General features: G+C 41.4%; 1 protein-coding gene across 3 annotated transcripts; it reads right to left on the bottom strand.

Annotated features, from left to right (window-relative positions):
* Window positions 1–16,447: 16,447 nt before the first annotated feature.
* tbxtb (T-box transcription factor Tb) lies at window positions 16,448–21,336 on the bottom strand. 3 transcript variants are annotated; one of them, XM_061837013.1, is made up of 9 exons: window positions 21,256–21,336; window positions 20,894–21,178; window positions 20,553–20,817; window positions 20,321–20,455; window positions 20,091–20,152; window positions 19,133–19,194; window positions 18,871–19,044; window positions 18,490–18,622; window positions 16,448–17,463 (listed from the first exon to the last, which is right to left on the bottom strand). In XM_061837013.1, exons 2-9 carry the CDS (start codon window positions 21,094–21,096, stop codon window positions 17,187–17,189), a joined length of 1,311 nt encoding a protein of 436 aa, XP_061692997.1. In that variant the 5' UTR covers window positions 21,097–21,178; window positions 21,256–21,336; the 3' UTR covers window positions 16,448–17,186. The 3 variants fall into 3 exon arrangements, with proteins under 3 accessions (XP_061692997.1, XP_061692998.1, XP_061692996.1); XM_061837014.1 differs by lacking the exon at window positions 21,256–21,336 and having other exon boundaries at window positions 20,553–20,721; window positions 20,894–21,247; XM_061837012.1 differs by lacking the exon at window positions 21,256–21,336 and having other exon boundaries at window positions 20,894–21,246.
* Between the last annotated feature and the right edge of the window lie 3,470 nt (window positions 21,337–24,806).

Consider the following 24,806-nt stretch of genomic DNA (forward strand, 5'->3'; position numbering starts at 1 on the left):
AATGGAAATACAAATCAGAGCACATCATTAAAGTAAGAGTGGCTGTCGGACTGGAGTAAATGAAACGCACCCAGAGAAGACGCACAGGCCCCAGAGAAAAGATGACATCTTTGTTTATAACTCAATGTTCTCAACACCTTTGTTTGGATTTCACTGCGAAGTCGCCAGTGGGACATGAGAGCCATTCATCTTACACTTCTCTCCCCTGTCAGCAACAGTAGATCTGACATTACGTAACAGTCACTATGCCTGGCTCTCTGGCTCTTTGTGGTATACTGTCTGTTACCAAGGTCTCTGGATTTTCTTTTTTTTTCTTAACAGAATAGGACATAAAATGCATACGCACAAACGACAATTTTCCCTATAATGTTGCTATAATTGAAAAAAAAAAATAGCACACGCCTGTAAATTAAACCGTTTGGTTTCATGCCGTGAAACTAAACATTTAGTGGACACTTAATAACACAGTAGTGCAGCAACAGGAGTTTTAGCATGTCCACCTCACAGTTCTGAGGTCCAGTGTTCAAATTCAATTTAATCATTACAATATGTTTTTTTACAGATTCGTTTTGAAAGCGGCATTGTATGAAATTTAGGGGGTCGCAGAATAAAGGACCATCTTACCCAAAAGTATTTAACTGTTTGGGATGATTGCTTTGCGAATGTACTAAATGCAAGACGCTGTGGCTGTTTGCCTTTCTGATTGGCATGACACGGATTACACTCGTGATCCATCGAACTACGTAACATGACTTGCAGCAGAGGTGCAGGCGGTGCAGGCTCGTCAACAGGAAACGGGTTGATCAAGCCAAGGGTTGCCTTTTATGGCAACGGGAGGATGATAACGGCAGCTAACTTTGGCGTAGGGTGATACATCCTCTCTTAGGCACTGTTTTCTGCTTCCCGAGCCATTACGAGATATAGTGGATTCTGCATGAAATTGATGTTTGTCAATATCGTACCGTATAGATGTATGCTCTTAGATATATACATAAATACAAGTGAGGATAAGATGTGTGTGTGTAATATCCAAAAATTCAATTAACTTCCTTAAATTTATGCAAGCAGGTAATCTTTCAGAAAAGCACAATTCCATTTTGTGAGGTATTACAATTCTTTTTCAAATGGCAAGACACTCCATCAGCACAATTAGGAATGAAAGAAAATGGGATTGCAATTTTAAAGCAAGAGCCTAAGCTCGGAGAGACAGACAGACCTCACACGGGTGTATGCTTAGTATTTGAATTTAAAAAAAAAAAAAAAGAAAGAAAAAGCAAATGACATGATGAGAGATGGTGAAGGCTCGGCTGTGTGTGTGTGTGTGTGTGTCAGGAAAGAGGTCGGGGGAGGGGGGTATCTGCGTCAGAGCTAGAGGAAATGAAGTCAGAAACGGGGCAGGCAGGCTCGAGCAGGAGATGCTGTTACCGCCACTCACAGCAGCCATTTGGGCCTTCCGTCGTCTACGTCACAGAGCTGCTACTAATTATGCCCGTCTCACCGTGTTCCACACATGCTGGACAACGGAATTCGTGTGCATTACACACACGCACGCACTATACCTTTTGATGACCTTTAAATTACTTCAGCCTTCTGTGATTTATTCCACAGGAAGTAAAGTGAGGGTGTAGCATTTGCGACGTCTGAATGCGCTGCGGTTGAGAATACAAGATTTCTCAAATAGGTATTTTTATATCACAGTAGTGTGTGTAGTGCAGCAGAAGGCCCAAAGTCGAAATTTCCTTGGTCACACAATTTTGTAAAAAAAAATAAATAAATGGAAAACTAGGCCACAAGTTTCACAATGGACAATGTTGAGTATTTTACTGAGTACGGTGCCATTAATTGGCGGGGAGTTTAATTATTATTTTTTTTTATGAAGAAAACTGTTCATATTCGGCGGCATGGTGGATCAGCTGGTAAAGCGTTGGCCTCACAGTTCTGAGGTCCCAGGTTCAATCCTGGCCACGCCTGTGTGGAGTTTGGATGTTCTTCCGGTGCCTGCGTGGGTTTTCTCCGGTTTCCTTGCACATCCCAAAAACGTGCAACTTTTTGGGACCCTCGTGAGGATAAGCGGCAAAGAAAATGGATGGATAGATTAATGTTCATATTCTTTCAACTTTTATGACAGCATTAGACAGAGCGATGTGCACGTCAGTGCCACGCACTGGTGACGACGCTTTCGCTACGTGTTCTATTTTCATATTTGAAGTGTGCTATAGTTTTTAAAAATGAATTTAAAGGATATCCACAAGTCTCAGGATAACTCCATGTTCCACAATTTACAGCCAACTTTAGACTTCGGTGAGTTATGCCACTTTGGTGGTTGCATGAAAATTTACAGGTCACGCATATTGGTTGTGGATGAAGTGAATGGGAGAATACGCGTAAGTGAAAGCTACATGAATCAGGGTCATAAATAGGGGAATATGTCAATGCCCAATATGGTTAGTAACTTTTTTGACCCCTTTAGGCTCAGCTAGGTCGATTTAAAAAATAGGCCGGCACTGAATTTAAAATATGTTCCGCCAAGAACCATGTGTGCGCCGCCAGAACCGTTTCACACAGAAATTCATTGCAGCCAGATGCAGAGAGAGGAACGTCTGTCTGTAGTTCATTTTTAAGATATAATTGTAAGTGTAATGTACATATAACATGATGTATGAGTAGCCTGAATGGTAGTTATCGATTTTTGTTTTGCTTTGTTTTGTTTTTTTTACCTAAACTGTAAATCGCTGGCACGCTAAGGCTAATCGCAAATGCTAACAGCTGAAGTAGGTTTTTAATTGTAAGACATAATAATTTATTGCAAATAATTTGGCTGACCGTTTGAGTATGTCACACAGGTTTGAGATGCACTGATGTACAAAATCTATTCCCGTAATCTTTCATTGAATTCTTTTGCAGTGAGGCAATTATCTTAACAGGATGAAATTAATGTTAGTAAATTTAGCATGTTTGGGCAAACCATTTTTATTACAACATCCAAATTAATGTTTGGTGTTTTCATAAGAGTTCTTCACTTGATATTATTGCTAACCAAATCCTTGATTAAACTTCATTTATTGACTCAAATGACATTGCACAGGACTTTACTTCAATATGTGGCTTGTCAACAAAAAAGCTGCTGCCCCGATGTAAATGTGCAGTACTGTACTCTCCATAAAGATCATGCATTATGATCTATTAAGACTATTGGACCGGAGGCCTGCAGTTTAAATTTGAAACTTGGCATACAATCCATACAGTATACTTACAGTAACCTACAGTAATAACAAAAGCATGACAAATTCTTTCTAATATTAGCACACCAACGCTTATTGGAGAATTGACAATAACTGATGTATTGTTTTAATTAACCATTGAAAGTTGAGCTAATGTGATGCTATGGCGACACCTGGGCAGCATTAATTTACTGAATACATCACCGGCATGGAAAAAGGAGTTGAGAACATTCAGAGGAAGTGTTTTCCATCCCATTGAAATAACAATAAAATATTGAATGCAATAAATCAATCGTCATAGTCATGGAGGAGATTTAGTCAAATGCCCATCCCTTATGCTTAATGTAATATGTCAAAGCACCAAATAAATTACGCCTATTTAATAATAAATAAATCCTCCCTATTTCCATTAGTGCTCAACTGTGACCTCGATTTTGGCATTTTTGAATGCGGAATTGGAGAGGAAGACAATGATCAAGACAAGCATGTAGTTCACAAGCCTTCATTTGCTTTGTTGATGGCATACAATGCAAGTGTGTGTGTGTGTGTGTGTGTGTGTCTGTCTGTCTGTCTTCCTACAACAACACACACAAGTATGCACAAGTGCTAATTTACATATGTTTACATTTGTGCTGCTCACGTAATATAATTTCAAGTGGCCTGCGGGTTGAAATATCTTTTGATTTTTTTTTTCAACATGATGACGCAAACATGACAAATGTGGCAGCCTCTTTCAAACCACAAACCCCATTCACAGGTGCGTACACACACACCCACGCACACAGACATACGTACGCACATCCACAAGCAACCTAATGGGGTTGAAAGGAGTGAGGTCTTTTCACGTTTTATTGTCAAAATAAGAGGCGTGACGATAGAGATGTGACGTAAAGGGTTTTGCCACACAAAGATGTCTCATCAGTATGTATGGGAACTGAGGACTAACTCACACATGGACACGCTAAGACTAATATGAAGTTTATTCATAACATTAAAATGTTCCTGCTATGATTAGAGTGTTGGACGGTGACCTTAGAGAGTAATGCGCCACGAGCATTCTTTTGAAATCACCTATATTTCTATGAAGAATTTATGCTTATATCATGTAGTTGTCTTGACCCTCGACCTCTGTAGAACAGGTGTTTTATCAATACTAAATATTTCGCGCTCACCTGAGGAAAGTGAAACATTTTGTAGAATTTTGACATGAATTTAGATAAAATTGCAGCTCCAGGAAAGATTGTTATTAATAAAGGTTAAATATTATTGGCCTGAATAACAGTCTTATTTGTACAACTTTTTAATTCTGAATTCTCAGTTTAAAAAAGACATCTGACAAAATAAAATAAGCATACATGCAAGAGATTGATATTAAAAATGTGGTGTGGATCAAATGGGCAGAGGGCAACAATGTATTTTTTGACATAGCATAGCATTTACAGGTTCCAGCAAATTTTGAAAAACTGATGTCACTTATGAATTAAATTCAAACATGAGCTGATATCGGAAATGTGCTTGAATGAATATAAAAAAAGATATTTTAAACTACCACGTTTGCGTCAGTCTCTGGAAAAAGCCTGGAATTAAGAATTGAATAGAAAAAAAAGAAGAAAAAGAAGAGCACTAATCTCCGCACGTTGATCAGAGCTCATCGTAGGCCTTGAAGGGAATACATAGGAAGACCTTCAAGCTGTCTAGTGCCAAGAAATGGAGTGGTTGAAAAGACATTTGGAAGCCGGCCGGATGCCTGCAGCAGCCCCCTCATCGCCGGCCAAATAAAGCGAGTATGAATCATAGGTGAGAAATATGGGCACTGACGTCCAGACTTGTCAGTGTGTCTGCCAAATATGATGGGCAGCTAGACGTCAGCTCTGCTTGTTTACCGATAACACATGATAGAGTCTCGCTGACACACTCACGCAAACACACTCACCAGCCGTCCACCTCACTCATGCCCAATGAATAGCATGTGTTTCATGATTGTGTGCTTTCTTTTCTCTTCATCAAAATTAACAATGCAATCTTGACTACATTTTTAGACACATGCTAGCAGTGTTTCAAAATATGTTGCTGACATTAAGACTGCTATTTTAGAATTGAAAATCAATGCTCATAGAATTATAAAATGCTCAAAATGTTCTGTGTTGCTTCATGGGACTGGTTCCATAAATTGCCCTTATAAACTATCACTCAGTGAACGCCTGCTTCAGTCGAGTTCCATCAAGTTCATGCAAGGTTTTTTGTAGTAGAGCGCCACCTAGTGTCTATTATTGACCCAGTTTAATCATCGTGATTGAGACTGCATGCGATTAAAAAGGTAATGAACGTCAGGAGCTTCATGAAATGGAACAGGAATGTTACAAAAAAGACATTTTAACATTTTTTAAAATATATTCAGAGATCCAAAATTAACTGGCAAGTCACACAAAGACAGGTAGTTAGCAGGCGAAAGATAAACACTCAAAGGGGAAAGTGGATCCGATGAGGAATACACGAAATGTTCAACAGTATCACTGTCTGCAAATTCCTCATAAAGTTGCATATCTCTTTCTCTCTCTCTCTCTCTCTCTCCCTCACACACACACACGACAAACTAAATATCCATCCATCCATTTTCTGATCCGCTTATCCTCACAAGGGTCCCGGGTACTCACAATCACACCTTGGGGCACTTTAGAATCTCCCATTCATGTTGCTTATTTTTGGGATGTGGCAGGAAACCGGAGTGCCCGGAGAAAACCCACGCAGGCACAGCAAGAACATGCAAACCCCACACAGGGGGAGGCCGGGATTTGAACCCCGGTCCTCAGAACTGTGAGGCCAACACTCTACAGCTGCTCCAACGTGCCGCCAACAGACTAAATAAGCTTCATGAAAGACAATCACATCTTTTAGATGTTTTAATTCTATTACTCCTACACATATGCTGTAGTAGTACTGCAGTTTGGTATCACATTTCAGGACTGCCCCCTTGGTTTTTGTTTTGCTTATTATTATTATTATTGGGTTTTCATCAGTCTGCAGAACTGGTCTTGTTAAGTATTTCGTAAATGTGCATAATGTCTATTTGCACTTTCCCTGTGTTTTTTTTTCATTAATAACAAAATGTCTTTTAAGTGTATGTTTGTGTATTGTGTTTATGTGTTCATATATGTTTATTATTTATATTGTGTTCATTCTTTAAAGGATCTGAGATGTCGTGTTACTTGTGTGAATTGTTTACAATAACTTGAAAAGTTGAGCACTGTTTTCAAATCGTGTTTAAGTAATTAAAAAAAATAGTCAGTGAATTTTGATTTTTTATTGACAGTGGTTAATTTTTTTTTTTACACTTGTTAATATTTCCAGGAATATGAGAATGAGGTGACAAACATCAACATTTGACACTTGAGACGCTTTTCTTTGGATTTGATTTTTTGATGCAAACGAGTGACAACACATAGTACAACATCCATCCAACCATTTTCTTAGCCGCTTATCCTCACAAGGGTTCCGGGAGTGGCGAAGCCTATCCCGGCTATCATCGGGCAGGAGGTGGTGTACACCCTGAATTGGTTGCCAGCCAATCGCAGGACATAGTACAACACATAGTAACAATACAACTACTGTATCTTGCCACTGTAGCTGTGGATGAAGCTCAGGAAATCTGATTCCATATGGCTGAGGTACTGAAGCTGGGGGCGGGTCACAGTTCATATTCAATATATGAGTTCATGTCAACATTTTCTAGCTTCACTGATAATCAGTGATAAGCAGCCGGGTGGGCCACTTGCGGTCAGTGTGGAGCAATGATGGTGATAAATGACTACACACGGTCTACTGTGTTGTCATCTGTCAGTCAAAAATGCAGGATGTCTTAAGCCTGACAACACCGTCCCATTACGGCAAATGTGCAGAAACCCCACATTTCTATCTACTGCATATTCTATCAACGTGATCTTCAGAATAGTAGCATCTTGAATGGGACTGCACCCCCTGAGCGGTCACAGATGTCAGGTACAGTCGTGGCAAGGAAGTGCTCGTATTCTCCTTCTGTGGTAGCCAGAGGAAACTCTCACGTGGGCGTGGCCCCAGAAAGACTCCAAGCCTGTGACGCAAATGTCTCAGAACAGAACAGGTTGAATGCTGAACTACATGGTACAGATACTTGCCATGGCATTAGGTGCATACAGGATGCACAGTTTGCTCAGTTCATGACTACATCGTGGTGGAGTGCGATTACACACAACCACAAGAAAAAAAAAAAATTAAAAACATTTTTACACTAACACATCTTTAGCAATGTCAACCAAAAGTGAGCATTATTCAAGCACAAAATTGCCAAAGGCAAAGGAAGCTTTTGTACATCTTGGATTCTTTTGGTTGTGCGTCTGTCTCAAGGTACTTTCACGTCAATAATTACATTTCTTTGGTCCAAATCTGTGTAAACTGCCAAAACCATACTGCACTAAACACATCAATCAAGACTAACTAACAGCAATGGAGAAGCAGCCAATGGGGTGTGCCAGGACTGGTATCATGAGCCTTATGAAAGTCATTTTAAACACGGACTACAAGTTTTCCCGCTTCAAAGTGGGCCCAATGATCAAACAACACATCGTCATGGAGATCCTGCCATGTTTGCTTCGTTCAGTGCGTGAGAAAAGGCGAGAATTGTGACAAGACAACTTGTGGCTGTGTCACCATAACAATGTGCCTGCTCACTATCCAATGGTTCGTTTCTAGCAGAGCAGAACAGCACCGTACTCAAGCGACCGCCTACTCTAAAAACCTGGCTCTGTCTGTGTGTATGTGTGTGTGGTTCAAATCCGGCGTTTGCATGTTCTCTTCGTGTATGTGTGGGTTTTCTCCGGGTACTCCGCTGTCATCCCACATCTCAAAAAGGTGCACGGTAGGTTGATTGAAGACTCTAAATCGCCCCTAGGTGTGATAGTGAGTGCGAATGGTTGTTTGTATGTGCCCTGCAATTGGCTGGCGACCATTTCAGGGTGTAACCCCGTCTCTCGCCTGAAGATAGCTGAGATAGGCTCCAGCTCGCCTGCCTTTTTTAATCCTAATTGATTAGATGCAGAAGTTCCCAAAAAAATACTACAGTACCAGAGTAATGTCCTCCAGTTGGACATTTTGCCTTGTGCTGTTTGACACCGCTAGATGAGTTTCACACACAATGATGTCATGTTCTGTCTGGCCTGTACAGACATGACTTGTGACATAAACTGTTTGGAAGCCACTAAGAGGCCCCCTGCCCCCCTTGAGCATAGTGCGCTAGTATTGTGAGGAAATGACATGCCTCCAGGGCACAAACACGGAGAATGGATGTTATTGTCAAGCAGAGCACTTTTTGCACCCAACAGTCAAACCCATAAACTGGGAAAATATTTGTGGGACGATGTAGATTTGAAGGTAGAGAAATATTTGTAAAACATAACCAAAAACACATCTCGGGCTAACATGGAAGTGAAAATGAGATTTTTGAAACCTACAAGGTCAAAACAGGTGTTACTGGGTCTCTGAAAACACATAGTCTTGTCAACAGGCTTGTTGGCAAAGGAGCAGGGCTAGCTGCATTCATACGTGTTGTACTCTTGTCTGCTGCGTTATCACTTGTTTACACAGTGTCTTAAAAGTCACATAGTTTGGAATCCAATCATTTATTTCTGGAAAAAAAAAAACAGTCCTAATAGCGCACTTGATAAACTGTATCAATGATGTCAGCTCAGTGAGCAGTTTAAGGATCAATCACACCAATGTTTTTTGTTTGTTTGGTTTTTTTTTTGGACTTGTTTGTGTTTTAGGGTTTTGTCATGAAGAGGAAAATGTAATGATAACCAGTGAATTGAAAATGTGACCCGATCAAATTCATCGAAATCGTACTAGACCAGCAATCCGGCCTGCGCTCACAGTTACACGAGGTCTGAGTAGGCGTAAATTTAGACGGACTTTATGCAAGGACACACCCTCGCCAACCCAGGAACAAGCAGCTGGGCACAGCCCCGTCTGCCAAATTGGCAGACACATGCAGCTAGCCCTAAACTCACGGGAAAACCAGGATCCATTGGCGCTCGTGCCCCACCGCAAATGCACTGTCTCACAAAATAAAGACTTCAATGTTATTTTTCTGATTCTTAATCCAATTGGTAAAAGGTAATTGATGCACTTAATTGCGTTTGACTTTTATATCAGTCAAGGCTGCTCAGTGGTTTCCAGAATTAACGCGGTTATCATAACGCTCTATTTTCTTACTTCTTGCATATTCGGGATAAATGAATTTACTTGAACTTACTTCCCATGGGAAATGTTTCAAATCAAAAACTCAAGTCAACCATAAATGATAGTATGCGTTCTCCACTTTTACAAAGAGTTGAAAGTGCACATAGTACAGGAGTGACTATAAACAAAAGCTCAAGTAGATACCTGGACGATGCACGTAAGTAGAGTAAAGTATTTCTACGTCTTTACCTCACAGCACTGCACCATAACGCTACAAAACGTGAATGCTTGTTTGTGCATGGACTCACAGAGCGCCATAATGTTCGGGGCAATACTCCAAACGCAAAGACACATCAAATGTGACTTGACAGATGAAAGATTAAAGAAAATAATCCGCAACCGCACACAAAACCAGAAATTAGACAGAGGGGGCGTTGAAATGGGCGATTCACTCATCCAACGCAAGTGAATCAAACCCTGGAGAAATGAGAAATTTCCTACCTTGGTCGCTGCATCCTTCCAGAGGAGATTCCTCGAATCCCAGATCGTCAAGACTTTTCCGTTTCTTCGACATTTGCTGGACGTGACAGGATGTGTGACACGACTTGGGGTGTCTTGGTCAACCGGCAGGGTACACAACACGTGGAACAGTCTGCGTGGGACGACAAGAGGGGTGACGAGGACTGTGAGAGGCGTTCATTCAGAAGCCTGCATCCTCCTTCCAAGAATCGGGTGTGTGTAATCCAGCCTAGCCTGCTCACTTTGTCGCGATCCGGTACCTTGCACTGAAAAATATCGAGCAATTTGTCACTCACGTGTGCGGCGGATTAGGACTTGATCAAACGTCCATTTACGCACGAGGTTGCCGTCTTGTATGTGAACCCTGAAAAGGGAATTTCGTCACCGGTGCCCGCTGTCGCTTTGAAACTGTTCCGTTCCCGAGTGCTTTCTTTATTTTTGCGTGAATGGCTCACAGCGACGTCAGCCGACCTATCTTATCAGGCGTGGATGACGCACGGCGGACATGTTCGGAAACTCTCGGCTATCCCCACGGAGGAGTGTTCGCTCACCGTCAAAGGACCGAACCTTGACGTGCACGAAACACGCGATTCGGGTCGCTACTTGGCACAAGTGCATCGGACGCCTCGTGCGCGTAAAATTGCTGAACTTGCTGTGTGGAAGGCGCGCGGGTACTCTACCTCCTCTTTTAGGGCTCCATAAATCCCACGACGCTTTGTGGTCGATGAAAAAGCTCCTAATCCGCGCGTGAGAGGTACATCGATGGACCCAACACGCATTGTGTAGTGAGGACCATCAAGGACTCGCCTTTTCTTTTACTTGCCGGCTACACGGTGACTGAATACAATCATGTGCAAGCGCACCAGTCGTGCGCAAAGTCAAAATTGTGTCTGTGAAAAGAACCAGCTTTGAAAGTCTGAGAATGCAAATGATTTAAAAAAATAATAATAATAATATCCAAGGAAGGTTTGCGTGTGCGTGCGTGCGTGTGTGTGTGTTGCTGATCCGATTGGTTTAAACACAGGCAGTGATAACCAAATATCCCAACCCCAGATAGGCGCCACCAGTTGAGCACACAGACTCATGTACGCACGCGCACCCCCCCCCCTTACCTCCCTCTCTCAATTTTCCCACATCCTGATGTATTCATGAACACACCATGAGGGTCACTAGATCATATTCCTTCGCTCACATCTGGTTTACATTTCGGGTGTAACGCCCATAGCTGCACATTTAATCTCACGAGGACTTTTTTTCTTTATTTCTAATAAGAAATTCAATTGTTACGGGCTCTTTGCACGTACTCTTTAATTGTGAAGGGCTGAATTCGCTGAAGCCTGACGCTGGTTTGGAGATTTATTTTCTTTAAGCAAACTCTCTCTCTCTCTCTCTCTCTCTCTCTCTCTCTCTCTCTCTCTCTCTCTCTCTCTCTCTCTCTCTCTCTCTCTCGTTCTCTCTCTCTCTTACCCCCCCCCTTCCACTGCAGCTGCTGACGTCAACGCATGCTTGCGTCAATGCTCCCTGCTTTGGCAGAGAAGCTTTTTTCATTGTGATCATAATGGGATTATTAGATTTGGAGAAATACCCTGCCTTCATGTTTTTTTACAAGCATTTTTCAAAAACATGATCGATGACCATCTTTTGCTTTCATTCCTTCTTGCACAATATATGATTTTTTTTCTTTCAAAGAGGCATTTTCAGCACTAAAATAGTCATGTGCTTGTTTATGTCTTTCAGAGATGAAAGACAAATCCAAACAATTTGCACTAATGTCAAAGAAAGGACTTTAGCTGCATAATATCCATGCATGTGTATATAAACATTTGAGCTCATGTTCAGTGGATCACAATTCAATCTACTGTGTCTATTCATGTCAGTCAGTGTGTATGTGAGATTCAGGACTATGTTAGGATGTTCATCAACACTGACCTTCTGCAATCAATGGACTCTTACTTCCTGTGGGTCAGCCTTGTTTTACCCCACGTCGCTCTCCTACCGCATCTCACCTCGACTTGCACACTTTGAGCTATTGGCTGTATGTTCCAATCTGTGTCGAATTACATTTTGTGCTTCAGCTATAATCCATTTTTTCTTGACAAACTGCCACAGCATAGGTGGCTTGGTAAAACAAATGTTCTCTTGGGTTGGACTTAATGTCACTACAGTGGTGATCCTAACTTGAAAGCCCCCTTGAACTTGAAAGATCAGGCCAATTAAATGTTGACCTCATGTGGGTGTGTCATGACAGTTTTTCTCAAAAGAGACATTTCTTGACACCATCCATCATTTTCTCGATATTACAAACACCAAACCCAATTTTTGGGCTCGGTATAATCTTTCTTGTTCAAATAGGAATAAGTTTCTTTCGGCTTGTCCCTTTCGGGGTCGCCACAGCATGTCATCTCAGATGAACGCACATATGTTTGGCACAATTTTTACGCCGGATGATGCCTTTTGTAAAATATAAATAAATAAATATTCATGTTTAGTACTTGGTAGTACAGTTTTTCCACAATTCCTACAGTACATTCCTTGGAACCTCCACCCATTTTTCCTGCACACCCAGTCACTAAACACAACATGAAAAAAGGAAAACACAATGAGGAAATCATGAAAAGGCAGAAATTGTCTTTATTGTTCACAGTAGAAATGATGGTTTTGCAAAACGTAAACGAATACTTGTTTTGCTCTTGCAAAAAAAAAAAAAATCAAACAAGTACTGGTCCTTCAAGTATCATCAAAATTGTTGTATTGAAACACTTTTTGTGTACAGCATAGTACTCTATATAGTCATACTGCAAACATGCACTGTACATAAGTAATGGAAAAAGTAATTAGCGGTTCATATCGCTGAATCGAAGGACAGTGGTGCTGACAGGTTTAGCTTAGGGTGCACTTGTTGCATTCTCGCTTCTCTTATTGTCAAACCAAGGGCAACAACATGGTCAACGCAAGTTGCCCGTATTTCATCTGAAATACAGAAATGTTCTTTTGTCACATAGCTCCTCTCCTCTGCTTCTGTCTCTCTTATTGTCTCTGCATATCAAAAGTTCAACAACCAGTGCTCACTGAACCTGCTTTCACTCGTCCCCTCATGTCACTAGGAACAAATGCGCTTCGTTATGAGTTTCTTCTTTCATTGAGTTTCACTTTTGCTACCTGTGCTCACCATTACGCAACAGAAAATGCACCAGTATGCAAAATGTGTTTTAGTGGGTGAAAATAGAGTTCAGCTTTGAAAAGGCATTTAGAGCTCCACAAGATGGCGCAAATTATCCATTCAGACGGCAGCGATTGACGTCATGCAGGCATTGCACTATAGAAAATTGTATGTACGTTGCTGCCCTCACAGCAATGCTGACCATGTGCCAGAAACATTTGCAGTCACTTGTGGATGATGGGCCGGATCTGGATCTGAGGCTGATTTTCATGCAACGGCAAGGCTTGCTTCTGTATTCGAAAAGTTATGTTAAAGCTCCAGTGACATGCTTAGAAACATTCTAAAATAGATATTGTAATGAAAAATACATATAAAATTATTCAGTTCAATGTCCATACAAAAAATGAAAATGAGTGGAGAGTGTGTCATCCATGTGCAAAGTTGTGGAAGTCTCACTTGACATCGAAGTGGTAGCCATATTGCCTGCAACGTCATCAGCCGGTGTCACACTGGGACATTTGCCATTGAAAACACATAGTGGCACCTGTTGTGGAGAGCAACAACAGATTTTTCTGACGCCCCTTCTGACATGGAAGCTCTTTTCGAACAGAACATCTCACTATCGAGTGAAGTTATATATTACTTCATTCATTACTTCATTACTTACTTATATATTATAAGTTATATATTATAATATTATCCTATCATTTTGAACCATATTTAGATAACATGCGGATGACTTCTAATTAACAACAGACTCCTCAACAGTAAGTATGACAGTATGTAGTGTACTCAGCCGCGAGCGACGACAACGCCACAGCCCGGCCGCGACGAGCCGATCATGGCTTCGGCCGGGGTGGCTCATCAGCCAGCTTAACGGCGTTGCCATCGCTCGCGGCTGAGTGCGCCATTGTCGGCAGCGTTATTTATTGCCACCGTTGGCTGAGTGCGCCATCGTTAGACCGTTGTTCATTGTCGAATGCTGCCACCATCAGTGATGTACAACGGCAACGGATGAACAAGGCCACCGCCGCCGCCGGCGATGGACAACGCCGCCGCTATCTTGCCACCGTTGGCTGAGTGCGCCATCGTTAGACCGTTGTTCATTGTCGAATGCTGCCACCGTCAGTGATGAACAACGGCAACGGATGAACAAGGCCACCGCCGCCGCCGGCGATGGACAATGCCGCCGCTATCTTGCCACCGTTGGCTGAGTGCGCCATCGTTAGACCGTTGTTCATTGTCGAATGCTGCCACCGTCAGTGATGAACAACGGCAACGGATGAACAAGGCCACCGCCGGCGATGGACAACGCCGCCGCTATCAGCGGCGACAAACAACGCCGCTGACTATGGTGCACTCAGCCGCAAGCAACGACAATGTTGTAAACTGGCCCGGCTCGGCACCACGATGAGACATTCTGGCCAACGCCGTGACCAGCAGATGCGGTGCTGATGCGCACATCGACACATTTAGCACCCCTAATTTACGTACGCAGACCTTTTGTTACATTCTGAGAGGATTACGTACGTTCCCCCACGGCCCCCCAACTATTATTTTTTTAGTAGCTTTATACACACCTACCTGTCATTTGGAACCCACGAAGCTATCGTCCTTTGCATCCGGGAAATGATTTTTCACGACGAACCGGGTCTCTTAGAAACATATGAAGAGTAAATCCATCCTCCCAAGTGTTCGAACAATATCCAGCAATATAACGAGCCGGCATTGTGGCTAACTTGAAGTAACAAAGAGGTACCTTCCACCAGGTAAAACTAGAAAAACACACGAGGCCGCCTGAGTGCGCTTCTGCTGTAAATGTCACTTCCTGCTTCTTCTTCAAAACAAATCCCTCATGAGGATTTTCATGCGGGGAGTTACAAAAAGACATATACGTCAAAATCACGTTTTGTGGTGAAAAAAAAAACGATGGGTCCATTCCGGCTGCTTTAAAATCAAGCTAAACATGACGGTCAATCTCAATTGGAGTAGAGCCCCACGCAAGATATCACCTTGTGGGTTCTCAATGATCCTTAGAAAGGTGAGGAATCAGCCCAGGACTTGGTCAATGACCTGAAAAGAGCTGGGACCACCGTTTCCAAATCATACATTTTATGTCAGTGGTTCTTTAAATATATACTGTATTTCTATTAGTTTTAGACAATCTTCACATGCCTTAGCTATATGTTGTCATGTTATGACCCTTAGCTCTGTGTGAGTAATATTTGCTCCTAGATTACAGCAGGCCAACCTAAACATGCGTTATTTATATGTTGATATTTAGTGCTGTGTGCGTCATACTTGTTGCAGATACAGTCATTGTTTTGTTTTTCTTTCTCAATCTCTCTCACGTCAATATAACAAGGTTTTAGTCTGAACGTTAGTAAAGGGTAAGAACTATTTGTATCTTTTTCCTCTCTTTGCAAAGACTTTTCTTTCTTTTGTAATAAATATGCACAAAGACAAGATTGCTTCCTTACTTATTGTGTCAGAAAAACATTTGCTACGTTTAACTTTTTTGACATAATTTTGGTCAATTGGATCACGCGAACGATCGGATTGCTGCAATTCCACATCGTCCTCTTCCATTCTGAGATCTCTCCATGTGAGGCTCATTGCGCCAAATTGAAAGGGAATGAGAGGAGCCAATTTGATTGGCAGGGAAGGAAGTCAGCCCACAGACCGCCCTTTTTTAAATATGCCATCTCGTGTCCATCTGTGACATTATGAGAACCCGATACATCCCTCTTCCACACAGATTTACTATTATCTTATTATTACCTATTATCCATCCATCCATCCATCCATCCATTTTCTTCACCACTTATATCATCACAAGGGTCGCGGGGAGTGCTGGAGCCTATCCCAGCTGTCAAGGGGCAGGAGGCGGGGTACACCCTGAACTGGTTGCCACCCAATCGCAAGGCACATTGAGACAAAAAGCCGTACTCACAATCACACTTAGGGGCAATTTAGAGTGTTCAATTAATGTTGCATGTTTATGGGATGTGGGAGGAAACCGGAGTGCCCTGAGGACACCCACACAGGCATGGGGAGAACATGCAAACTCCATACAGGTGGGTTCGGGTTTGAACCCAGGACCTCAGAACTCGGAGGTCAACGCCTTACCAGCTGAGTCACTGTGCCGCCAAGCCCTATGATCAGTTGATTATTTTACATCATCACAGGACTGGTTGTCAGCCAATCGCAGGGCACATGGAACCAAAGGGTGAGGTCATTGGAATAACGGAAAAAAAATTGTAAGATTGAAAAGCACATCACACGGACATATCATAAGTTTTTTTTTAAAAAAAGTCAGCTTGTCAGTTGGCACAAATGTAATATTTTGTTCTCTGCTCAAGCATAAACACTACATGGTTTTAGCAGCTTCCTCCTTGTTCCAAATTTTGTAAGAAAGTTTGTCCGCATTCTGCAAATCAGTGATGGTTGATGACACACTCCTACCCACCATGTTGACGAATCCATCCAAACTATTAACTTTGTGACACATTTACGATCAGATAGAAAAGATAATATAAATGTTTGATGTTGATATTACTTTTGAAGGGTATTCTTCATACGTGCCTGTTGTGGCTTGACTAAGGGGGTGCTTTGCATTGTAATGTTAATATTCTCTATTTAGAAAAAACAATTTCTAATCTTCTAATTCTAATCAGACGTCATCACCATCTGTTAATAAGCTTGGACGCAGTTTTCCTTGAATTTAAAACCTTGAAGAATTTCCCCGTCATTTAGCATTTACGTCATAAGTCGTCTGAGGTGCGGAAGAGTCGAGTAACGTATCAGCCACGACGTTGTACTTAACATAAGAACATTAAAAACTGCGTTTGTGCTCCCAACAATAGAACATAGATTCAGTCATGTTGAGTAAAGGTGCTAATGATCGTAAATACATGATTTGCAGAAAACCAAGTGATCTTCTCACTCCAAAAGCACTGAACCTCATGTGCTGCTTTCTCTATGGGTGGATGTGTAAAATGTAACATTTTAGCATTCAAAAACCTCCACCTGAAAGAGTCCTGCATAAAGCAGCGGATTGCGGTCCATCTGCTCCATCACATGGAAGGAAGTGTGACGGGAGTCCAGGCCGGAGAATGTCGCTGCATGGATGCGTCATACTGGACTGAGTCATGCCCGTCAGTGCTGCTGCTGTCGTACATGGGGGAGCCAGAGGATGGCGCTGGGACCGAGTGAACCAGGTTGGGATAGGGACCGCTGGACCCACGAAGGAACTGGGAGCTCAGGTTGTTGTTCATCCCCCCCGAATGGTGGGACGGTGGGGTGACTGGGGTCAGCGATGCATTGCTCATGGACCACAGGCTGGTGTACTGACTTGGGAATCACATGGATGCACAAGAAGGCTTTCTTACAACTCTCCTCCATACAATTTGCCAATATGAGTGACCCCAAACAGTTTAAGATTAAACAACATCAAAATGGACCAAAGTATTAGGTACACCCATACAATCAAATGGAAGCCAATATGAGTTCTTACTTCTCAGACATTTTTTTTACTACCACTGTAATGTACAGTCAAGCATATACATTTGTATTTTGTATTTAAATGTATTCAAGTACTGTGTAGTTTTTGTTTAACTTTAATGTGCAATACATTTGAAGTTAATCATTATTTCAGCCATTTCCTTATACAGTATTTAAGAGCAATGTTAACGTTATGGTGGGTTCCAAATCGGAATATACTTTCTTTTTTAAATAAAATGTCTTTCATTTTTTTAATGAAAACTTGGGCCTACAGTGTTACGATATTTTAATATTTGCAATTATGGTGGTGTGCCGAGTATTTTTTTTTTTTTTTTTTGTGGTGGTGGTAATTGCTGTAAAGATTGCCACTGTAATTAGCATTTGCTATATATTTCTTTTACCGAGTTTAGCAGAAATTACCAGTAAAAGAAGAGTTCGTATGATGAATTCTGGGGGAAGATTTTAAAATATGAGCTTTACATACAGTACGGACTCATGTTTTTTTCATATGCAGGTTTAAAAGAAATTTGTGAATTCTACTTTAAATGATTTCACTGAATAACAAATAGCATGCATACTAAACAAAATAAGTGTTGCACACAGTAGAGAAATTCTAAACACTTTGTTGAATTGAATGACTTCTCAGAACTATGGCATACAGGTGTATACCACAGCAAACAACAACCACAATAATAAATGTCGTTGAATTAATATGTCAATCAAAACTGACCACTTTTATTTTTACACAGATTGATTGGATACAAATTCTGTATTGGATTTCATTAAAGTGCAGCTAATAAAATTGCACATGGGTGTAAATCTCTCTCGATAAAGTGATTGTGAGTGAAAGTGAAGTGAGTACTGAATAAAACCGACCTGGAGTTGGAAGCCGAGGTTGGACTGTGCGTCACGGACATCATGCTGGAGTGTGTTGGCATCTGCAGACCGCACCAGCTCTCTTGACTTGACAGCATTGGCAGACATGCTGAGGAGTTTTCTGCATAACTTGCTGCAACGTAAAGAGAAGCTGGAATGTTCCACACCGGTTTTTGATGCAGATATGATCGTCAGTGACGTCTGTGCTTATAACCCACCCAACCTTTACCCATTCAAATGAAGATGCCAACATTCCTTGTCTGAATGCCCAGAATTAAGTGCAAGTGCCCCAACAGTTACATTGGTTTTACTTTCTGGTTAAGACTCCTAGAGGATCTGTTTTGCATCGGGGTGGTATGTCTGGCCGCGGGGGACACTCACTGGGCGAGTTAGTCCGATGGTTGTAGGAAGACGTGGTGTAGGGCACCGAGCGGTGGGTCCTCAGCGTGGTGTAGCGCTCACAGCCATGGGATGGCGGGAGGGCAACGGGAGTCCCGAACTGACTGTGAGGACTTGGGCAGAGGGAACCGGATCCGGGCAGAAACCAACCACCGACTGGCTCCAAAGAAGGCAGATGCAAGTTGTGAAGAAACGCACAAGACATTGGACACGTGCATCCATTTCAGGGCGTTCAGACACTTACGCGCTGAATACGTTGACTGCTGGTGGTCACTTGCTTCATCTTTGATTTCTTTGTCGTCACATCTGCAGAGGTAAAAATTACTTGACTTAAAGGTCTGGTAAAGCAAAGACCAAAAAAAAAAAAAATGAAGTCACGAAGGCGGGCAGTTAAACAGTTCTAGTATGTTTCTGAGCTTTGATTCTCAAAGTGCTGTGCTGCTGTTAGTGTCAATTAAAGACCAAATGTACCACTTTTGAAAACTGAAATGCAATCCAAAATATTCAAATGAAGCTTGTAGGCTGTTTAAAATGTTTTTCATTCGGTACAAAAACAATTTGTAGTTTTTAATTACAGTACAGTTCATCTTTCATGTACAGTTCAGTGGAATTGTGTGTTGTTGCGTCAAGCACATACATTTGTAGCTTCTAGTTTATTTGCATTTTGTATTTAAAATGTATTCAAGTGGTCTGCAGTTTTTGTTTCACTTTTATGTGCTACACTTTTAAAATGAATCATTATTTCAGCAACTTTCCCATGCAGTATTTAAGAGCAGTGGTAATGTTCAAATTGTGCATAATGTTATGGTGTCATACAATTAGGAATACACTTTTCTTTTAAATGTCTCTCATTTTTTGCTGAAAACTTGGGCCTTCTACGTTATTGTGTTTTAATGTTTGTGTTTAATGTTGCTCGTGTGTTTGCGTGTGTGTGTGTGTGTGTGTGTGTGTGTGTGTGTGTGTGTGTGTGGTGGTATTTTCTGGAAAACGTTTGGCAACCAGACATCCTGTCTAATCAATAAAGAAAGTTCATAACAATACCAAGAGAACAAATGAATATAACATGTTAAGTTCTATAAGTATATTATACTGATATACCACGACTAGAAATACAAAAAAAATGCTACAGTAAAAATGAAGACAACCAAAAATGTGAACATTTCAGATCAGCAAGTGTGATGTTTAAATTAAACTGCCTTTACCTTTCCTTTGCATCCAGGAAGGCCTTGGCAAAGGGGTTGTGCTTTATTTTCAAAGCGGTTATCTAAAATACAAATGTGAATTTACATTCATGGATGATATCCATATAAAAACTGAAGGATGCTCAATGCTCATTCCGCACACGCAGCCACCACTCAGGCACACATACTTGCTACTATTAATTATCTTTGATGTAAAAAAAAAAAAAAAAAAAGTGATTTGACCGACTGACCTCTTCGTTTTGGTAGGCTGTCACTGCAATAAATTGAGTCTCTGGGAAAGAATGGCTGGTGACCATCCTGCGTGGGCCCCCAACGCGCACGATGTGGATGCGCGGCTCATACTTGTGCAAGGAGTGTAACATTATCTATTGAAATAAGCAAGTTCATCGGGGCACTTCGAAAGCAACCAGCAAGACTGCGAATTTTTTTTTTTTTTTTTTGAGGGGGGGGGGGGTGCCTTACCTGACCTCCTCCGTTGAGTTTATTAGTGAGTTTGACTTTGCTGAAAGATACACAGGCTTTCATCCAGTGCGCGCCGAAATTGGGGGAATCCGGGTGGATATAGACGCAGCTGGGGGTCTGCGCTTCGGGCTTCCCCCCGGGGACCCACTCCCCGCTCACGTACTTCCACCTGTGGTTGTCCGCAGATACAAAGTCCAGCAATAAAGAATACATGGCGTTCGGGTCCAGTCCGGACACGTTGACTTTCATCACGGGGAACATGCGCCTTCGAGGGAACAACCGCGGCATTACTTTGACGTTTCAGTGAACTTCATTTACAAGTGCGAAGCAAATGCGCTCACCTGCCGTTTTTGGTCACTATCATCTCGTTCGTCAGATCTTTAAATTTGCCCCAAAGTTCCCTCTCGTCCAAGGAGATTTTGAGCTCTCTCTCGGTGGGGTCGCCCTTCTCGATGCCGGCCTGCAGCTCACTCTGCACGGCGCTGAGGAGGTGATCCACCCGGAACTGGGCGGCCTTCCCCGGACACTCGCCGACGCCCGCCATCGAAATCCTTTGCAAGTGCTGCGTCGCCGATGACGCTCGCTCGAATGGAATCCGAAAGAGTCGCAACCCTCGTTGAGCCACGCTGGGGACGAGAAGGTCACATTTATAGAAAGAGGAGAAGACTCATACTGGAAACAAAGCTGGTTGGCTCTTCCTGACTTTGATCTTCAGCGGCCGGGCTCCGATTGGCTCAAAGGAGTCCATTGAATCCACAGGAACCCACGGACGTGAATGAAGCGGTTTGGCCCACTTGAGCGCAAGAACCAGGAAATATTGACACTTCACATGATCAAAGGCTTGCCGCCATAAGCCCGAATTTGCATTTCGTTCCATTGTTTTCCCTCCAAGTTTCCAGAGCGCAAAAGTCAAATTGCAATTGAAAAAATGAAATCGCTCACAGTTTCACTCTCTAATTCAGGAATGTCAAAATAAGTAGGAATTTATATTTGTGGAAATATTTGCTAAAGTCAATGTCCATAAATTGAATTATCTTTACTACATTTTTCATGCACTCAGGAGACCAAATATAATTTTATTTCACCATACATAAACCCTGTGTGTCTTTTTTTTACGTTGGATTTCTGTTTGGAATGGGGGGGGGGGTGGTACATTCATACTTATGTGGAAAAAGTTGGGGAACATTTCACAGAAATTCCAAACTTTACGCAAAGAAACTGAATTGTACAAGACCATTTAAATTTTGGAACTTTCACAAAATGTAATATTGATATTGTATGTGCTAAAATATGGATAGTACATCACATAATTAATTATATTTCAGAATGTTTCGTACCAGAATTTTGGAGCTGATTCCAACAACTGATTGAAAATTAGGTTTTATTTTATTTTATTTTTCTTGTGTGCATATAGGGGTTGTTTAGCGTTCTGGAAGATAAATAAGTGGTGGCCATCTTTAGAACCTCCACCTGTCAAAATAAAATATAACACTTTCACCTTATCATCAGCAACAAAAATGCCTTTTTACTCATTATAATTAAAATGAGAAACTATTTAACGCATACAGTCGTTAATCTGTGAACACTAAAATTAAAACTCCTTGCAGGGCCGATCCGACTGATTAAAAGATCTATCCATCCATTCATTTTCTTAGCTGCTTATCCTCACGAGATACGCGGGAATGCTGGAACCTATCCCACATGTCACCGGCCAGAATTGGTTGCCAGCCAATCACAGGGCACATGGAGACAAACAGCCGCACTCACAATCACACCTAGGGGCAATTTAGAGTGTCCACTCAATTTTGCATGTTTTGGGGATGTGGGAGGAAACTGGAGTGCCTGGAGAAAACCCACGCAGGCACGGGGAGAACATGCAAACTCCACACAGGCGGAGCCGGGATTTGAACCCAAGTCCTCAGAACTGTGAGGCCGACACTTTCCATCTGATCCACCTTGCCTGATTAAAAGATGAAATTAAAAATTGTATACATAAATTTCTTGAATGAATGAAATATGTTTTAATTAAGACAATTCTCAAATAAGTGTTAAATTAATTGAGTTTGTCAAAAGGATACAAAAAAAAAACAAAGCAGTAGAGATAGCTGTAAAGAGGAAGAGTTGTATTACTAAAAATTAATATTTGGGCATCCAGTGTCCAAATTAAAATGTTCTGTTTACCTGTACATATTTAATTAGTTTGAACTACTGTTAAGAATCCAAAAGCTCATATTCAAAGAAAACATTTTGAGTTTGTTGACACTATTGTTAGATTCATAAAGCATCGTGGGTTTTTTTGTTTGTTTGTTTTTGCATTTTTTTGTTTTTATTTATTGTGGTTCCACACCTCATTTCATGTTGAGTTGCAGAGAATGAGGCTGCTTGGCGGAAAATGTGAGTCATACACCTTTTATTCTGTGTCACCCCATGTTGGGTACAATTGATGAGAGAAATCCCAGTGAGATGTATACCTAGTATTATGGCTGTTATATGGAAGTACAGTATGGCCTGACATGAGTGTAGGCAGCATGGGTTCAGGTCCATCAAGACCAGATGGATGGATATGAGTGACTGGTGCTGATTCTGTTTTGGGAAACCCATTTCCACAGTTACGCAAAAATAAATAATAATAATAAAAATAGACATTAAACACAGATAGTGTGTAGCAGCTCCATGCAAGCTTCCGTAACTCTGTGATGTTGTGTTGTGGCTGGTCTGTGTTACCAACCAAATCTTAGACGCCTCATTTGTTGCTGCAGCCAGCAACGAGAGTCTGTCTCCAAGTCCAGAAGTCTGGACCAGAGTTCACAGCATGCAGAGAAAAACAAACCGAGTCACTTTCGGGGGTAGTGAAAAGAGTTCTTCAGTGGGTCCTCGTTTGTTGTAAATGTGACCTAAGATTCCATTTAAATGGGACTCAGCATCCATCTCTGAGTATTCCGTGCAGTTCTTGAACCTTTGGGAAAACACCATGTCACTCAGACACATATAGAACATTTCCTTCCATCCTTTCAGGTATTTTTTTTCTTCTTGTACATTCTTGTTTGTTTGTGACTTTAGATCCTGGGAATAATCTTGTTCAGGCCAAAGAATTAAAGGTGGATCATTTTTCATGCACTAGACCAAATCTGGTATCTTGTTCGAGAAGTTCCCCCAAAAAGTTTGCCCCGAAGTTTGCAAATGTCTGCGCTTTCATCTGTGGGTGGCACACTACATATATTTATCATTTCCTACCCCATGAATATTGTGTGATTGAAAAAATGCGCCCCCACCTTATTTTGCTACAGAAGCTTAGGTAAAGTGAGATTAAAAGTCAGAGGTGTAATAGACAGCGTGATTTCCCACAGTGTCGGTGTTCTGTTTTGCGCTTCGCTCTCCTCCTCCAACAGCCCAGACAGCGCTAAGTGTCACACTAGGCCGCTTCCTGTGTGGGGCTGCAACACTGCGAATTAACGTTAGTGGTCTGTAGATGGTGATATATGGCCCCACACAAGACAATGCAGGTGCAACTAACAAAAACAAAAAAAGACAAAAAAAAAAATCACCTTTCAAGTCTCCAGTCATCCAACCTTCTCTGTGATTAGATCTTAAAATACCAGTACACTTTTTAGATAAAAATCCCTGCTTTCTGGAATTTTCTATCTATCTATCTATCTATCTATCTATCTATCTATCTATCTATCTATCTATATCTATCTATCTATCTATCTATCTATCTATCTATCCTATCTATCTATCTATCTATCTATCTATCTAATCTATCTATCTATCTATCTATCTATCTATCTATCTATCTATATCTATCTATCTATCTATCTATCTATCTAGTTTCTCGTTTTTCTCATTCAAATTAGAAACTTTCTCATTAGAATGACATGTGTGCATGTATAAAAAAAGTAGACATTTTGCCTTGTATTTCTGTGTGAAAACGACATTGCAGGAGTTAGTTTGAGTTTTTTCATCTGGGACGTTATTACAAGGACATTACATGTCATTTGCAAGTTCTCACCATTATGCTGTGTGTAAGAGACTTTTGAAATTAATTCTGAAGTCTCGTAGTGTGGTTCAGTCATAAACCTTAACACATAAAACTACCGCTCACAGGTAGATGTTACTCATTCGAATGAGAACGCTTCACATTCGTTTAGGGGCTCTGTAAATTTACGGTTAGTCAACATTCATCTCAAGAATGGAAACGTAACATACAATATCTTAATGAGAAATTAATAACACAAATAGCGCATTCTATGATGA

Source organism: Syngnathoides biaculeatus, chromosome 12 (genome assembly GCF_019802595.1).
Source record: "Syngnathoides biaculeatus isolate LvHL_M chromosome 12, ASM1980259v1, whole genome shotgun sequence".
Classification (NCBI taxonomy): Eukaryota; Metazoa; Chordata; class Actinopteri; order Syngnathiformes; family Syngnathidae; genus Syngnathoides; species Syngnathoides biaculeatus.

Bases quoted from the DNA above. Each gene is read 5' to 3' on its own strand.
- tbxtb (XM_061837013.1), bottom strand. From the start codon at position 21,096: ATGGCGGGCGTCGGCGAGTGTCCGGGGAAGGCCGCCCAGTTCCGGGTG. The intron at 20,818-20,893 runs GTGAGCGCATTT...GTTCCCTCGAAG, and splicing joins ATAGTGACCAAAAACGGCAG to GCGCATGTTCCCCGTGATGA. The intron at 17,464-18,489 runs GTCGGTTTTATT...GTGATTCCCAAG, and splicing joins ACCTCGGCTTCCAACTCCAG to TCAGTACACCAGCCTGTGGT.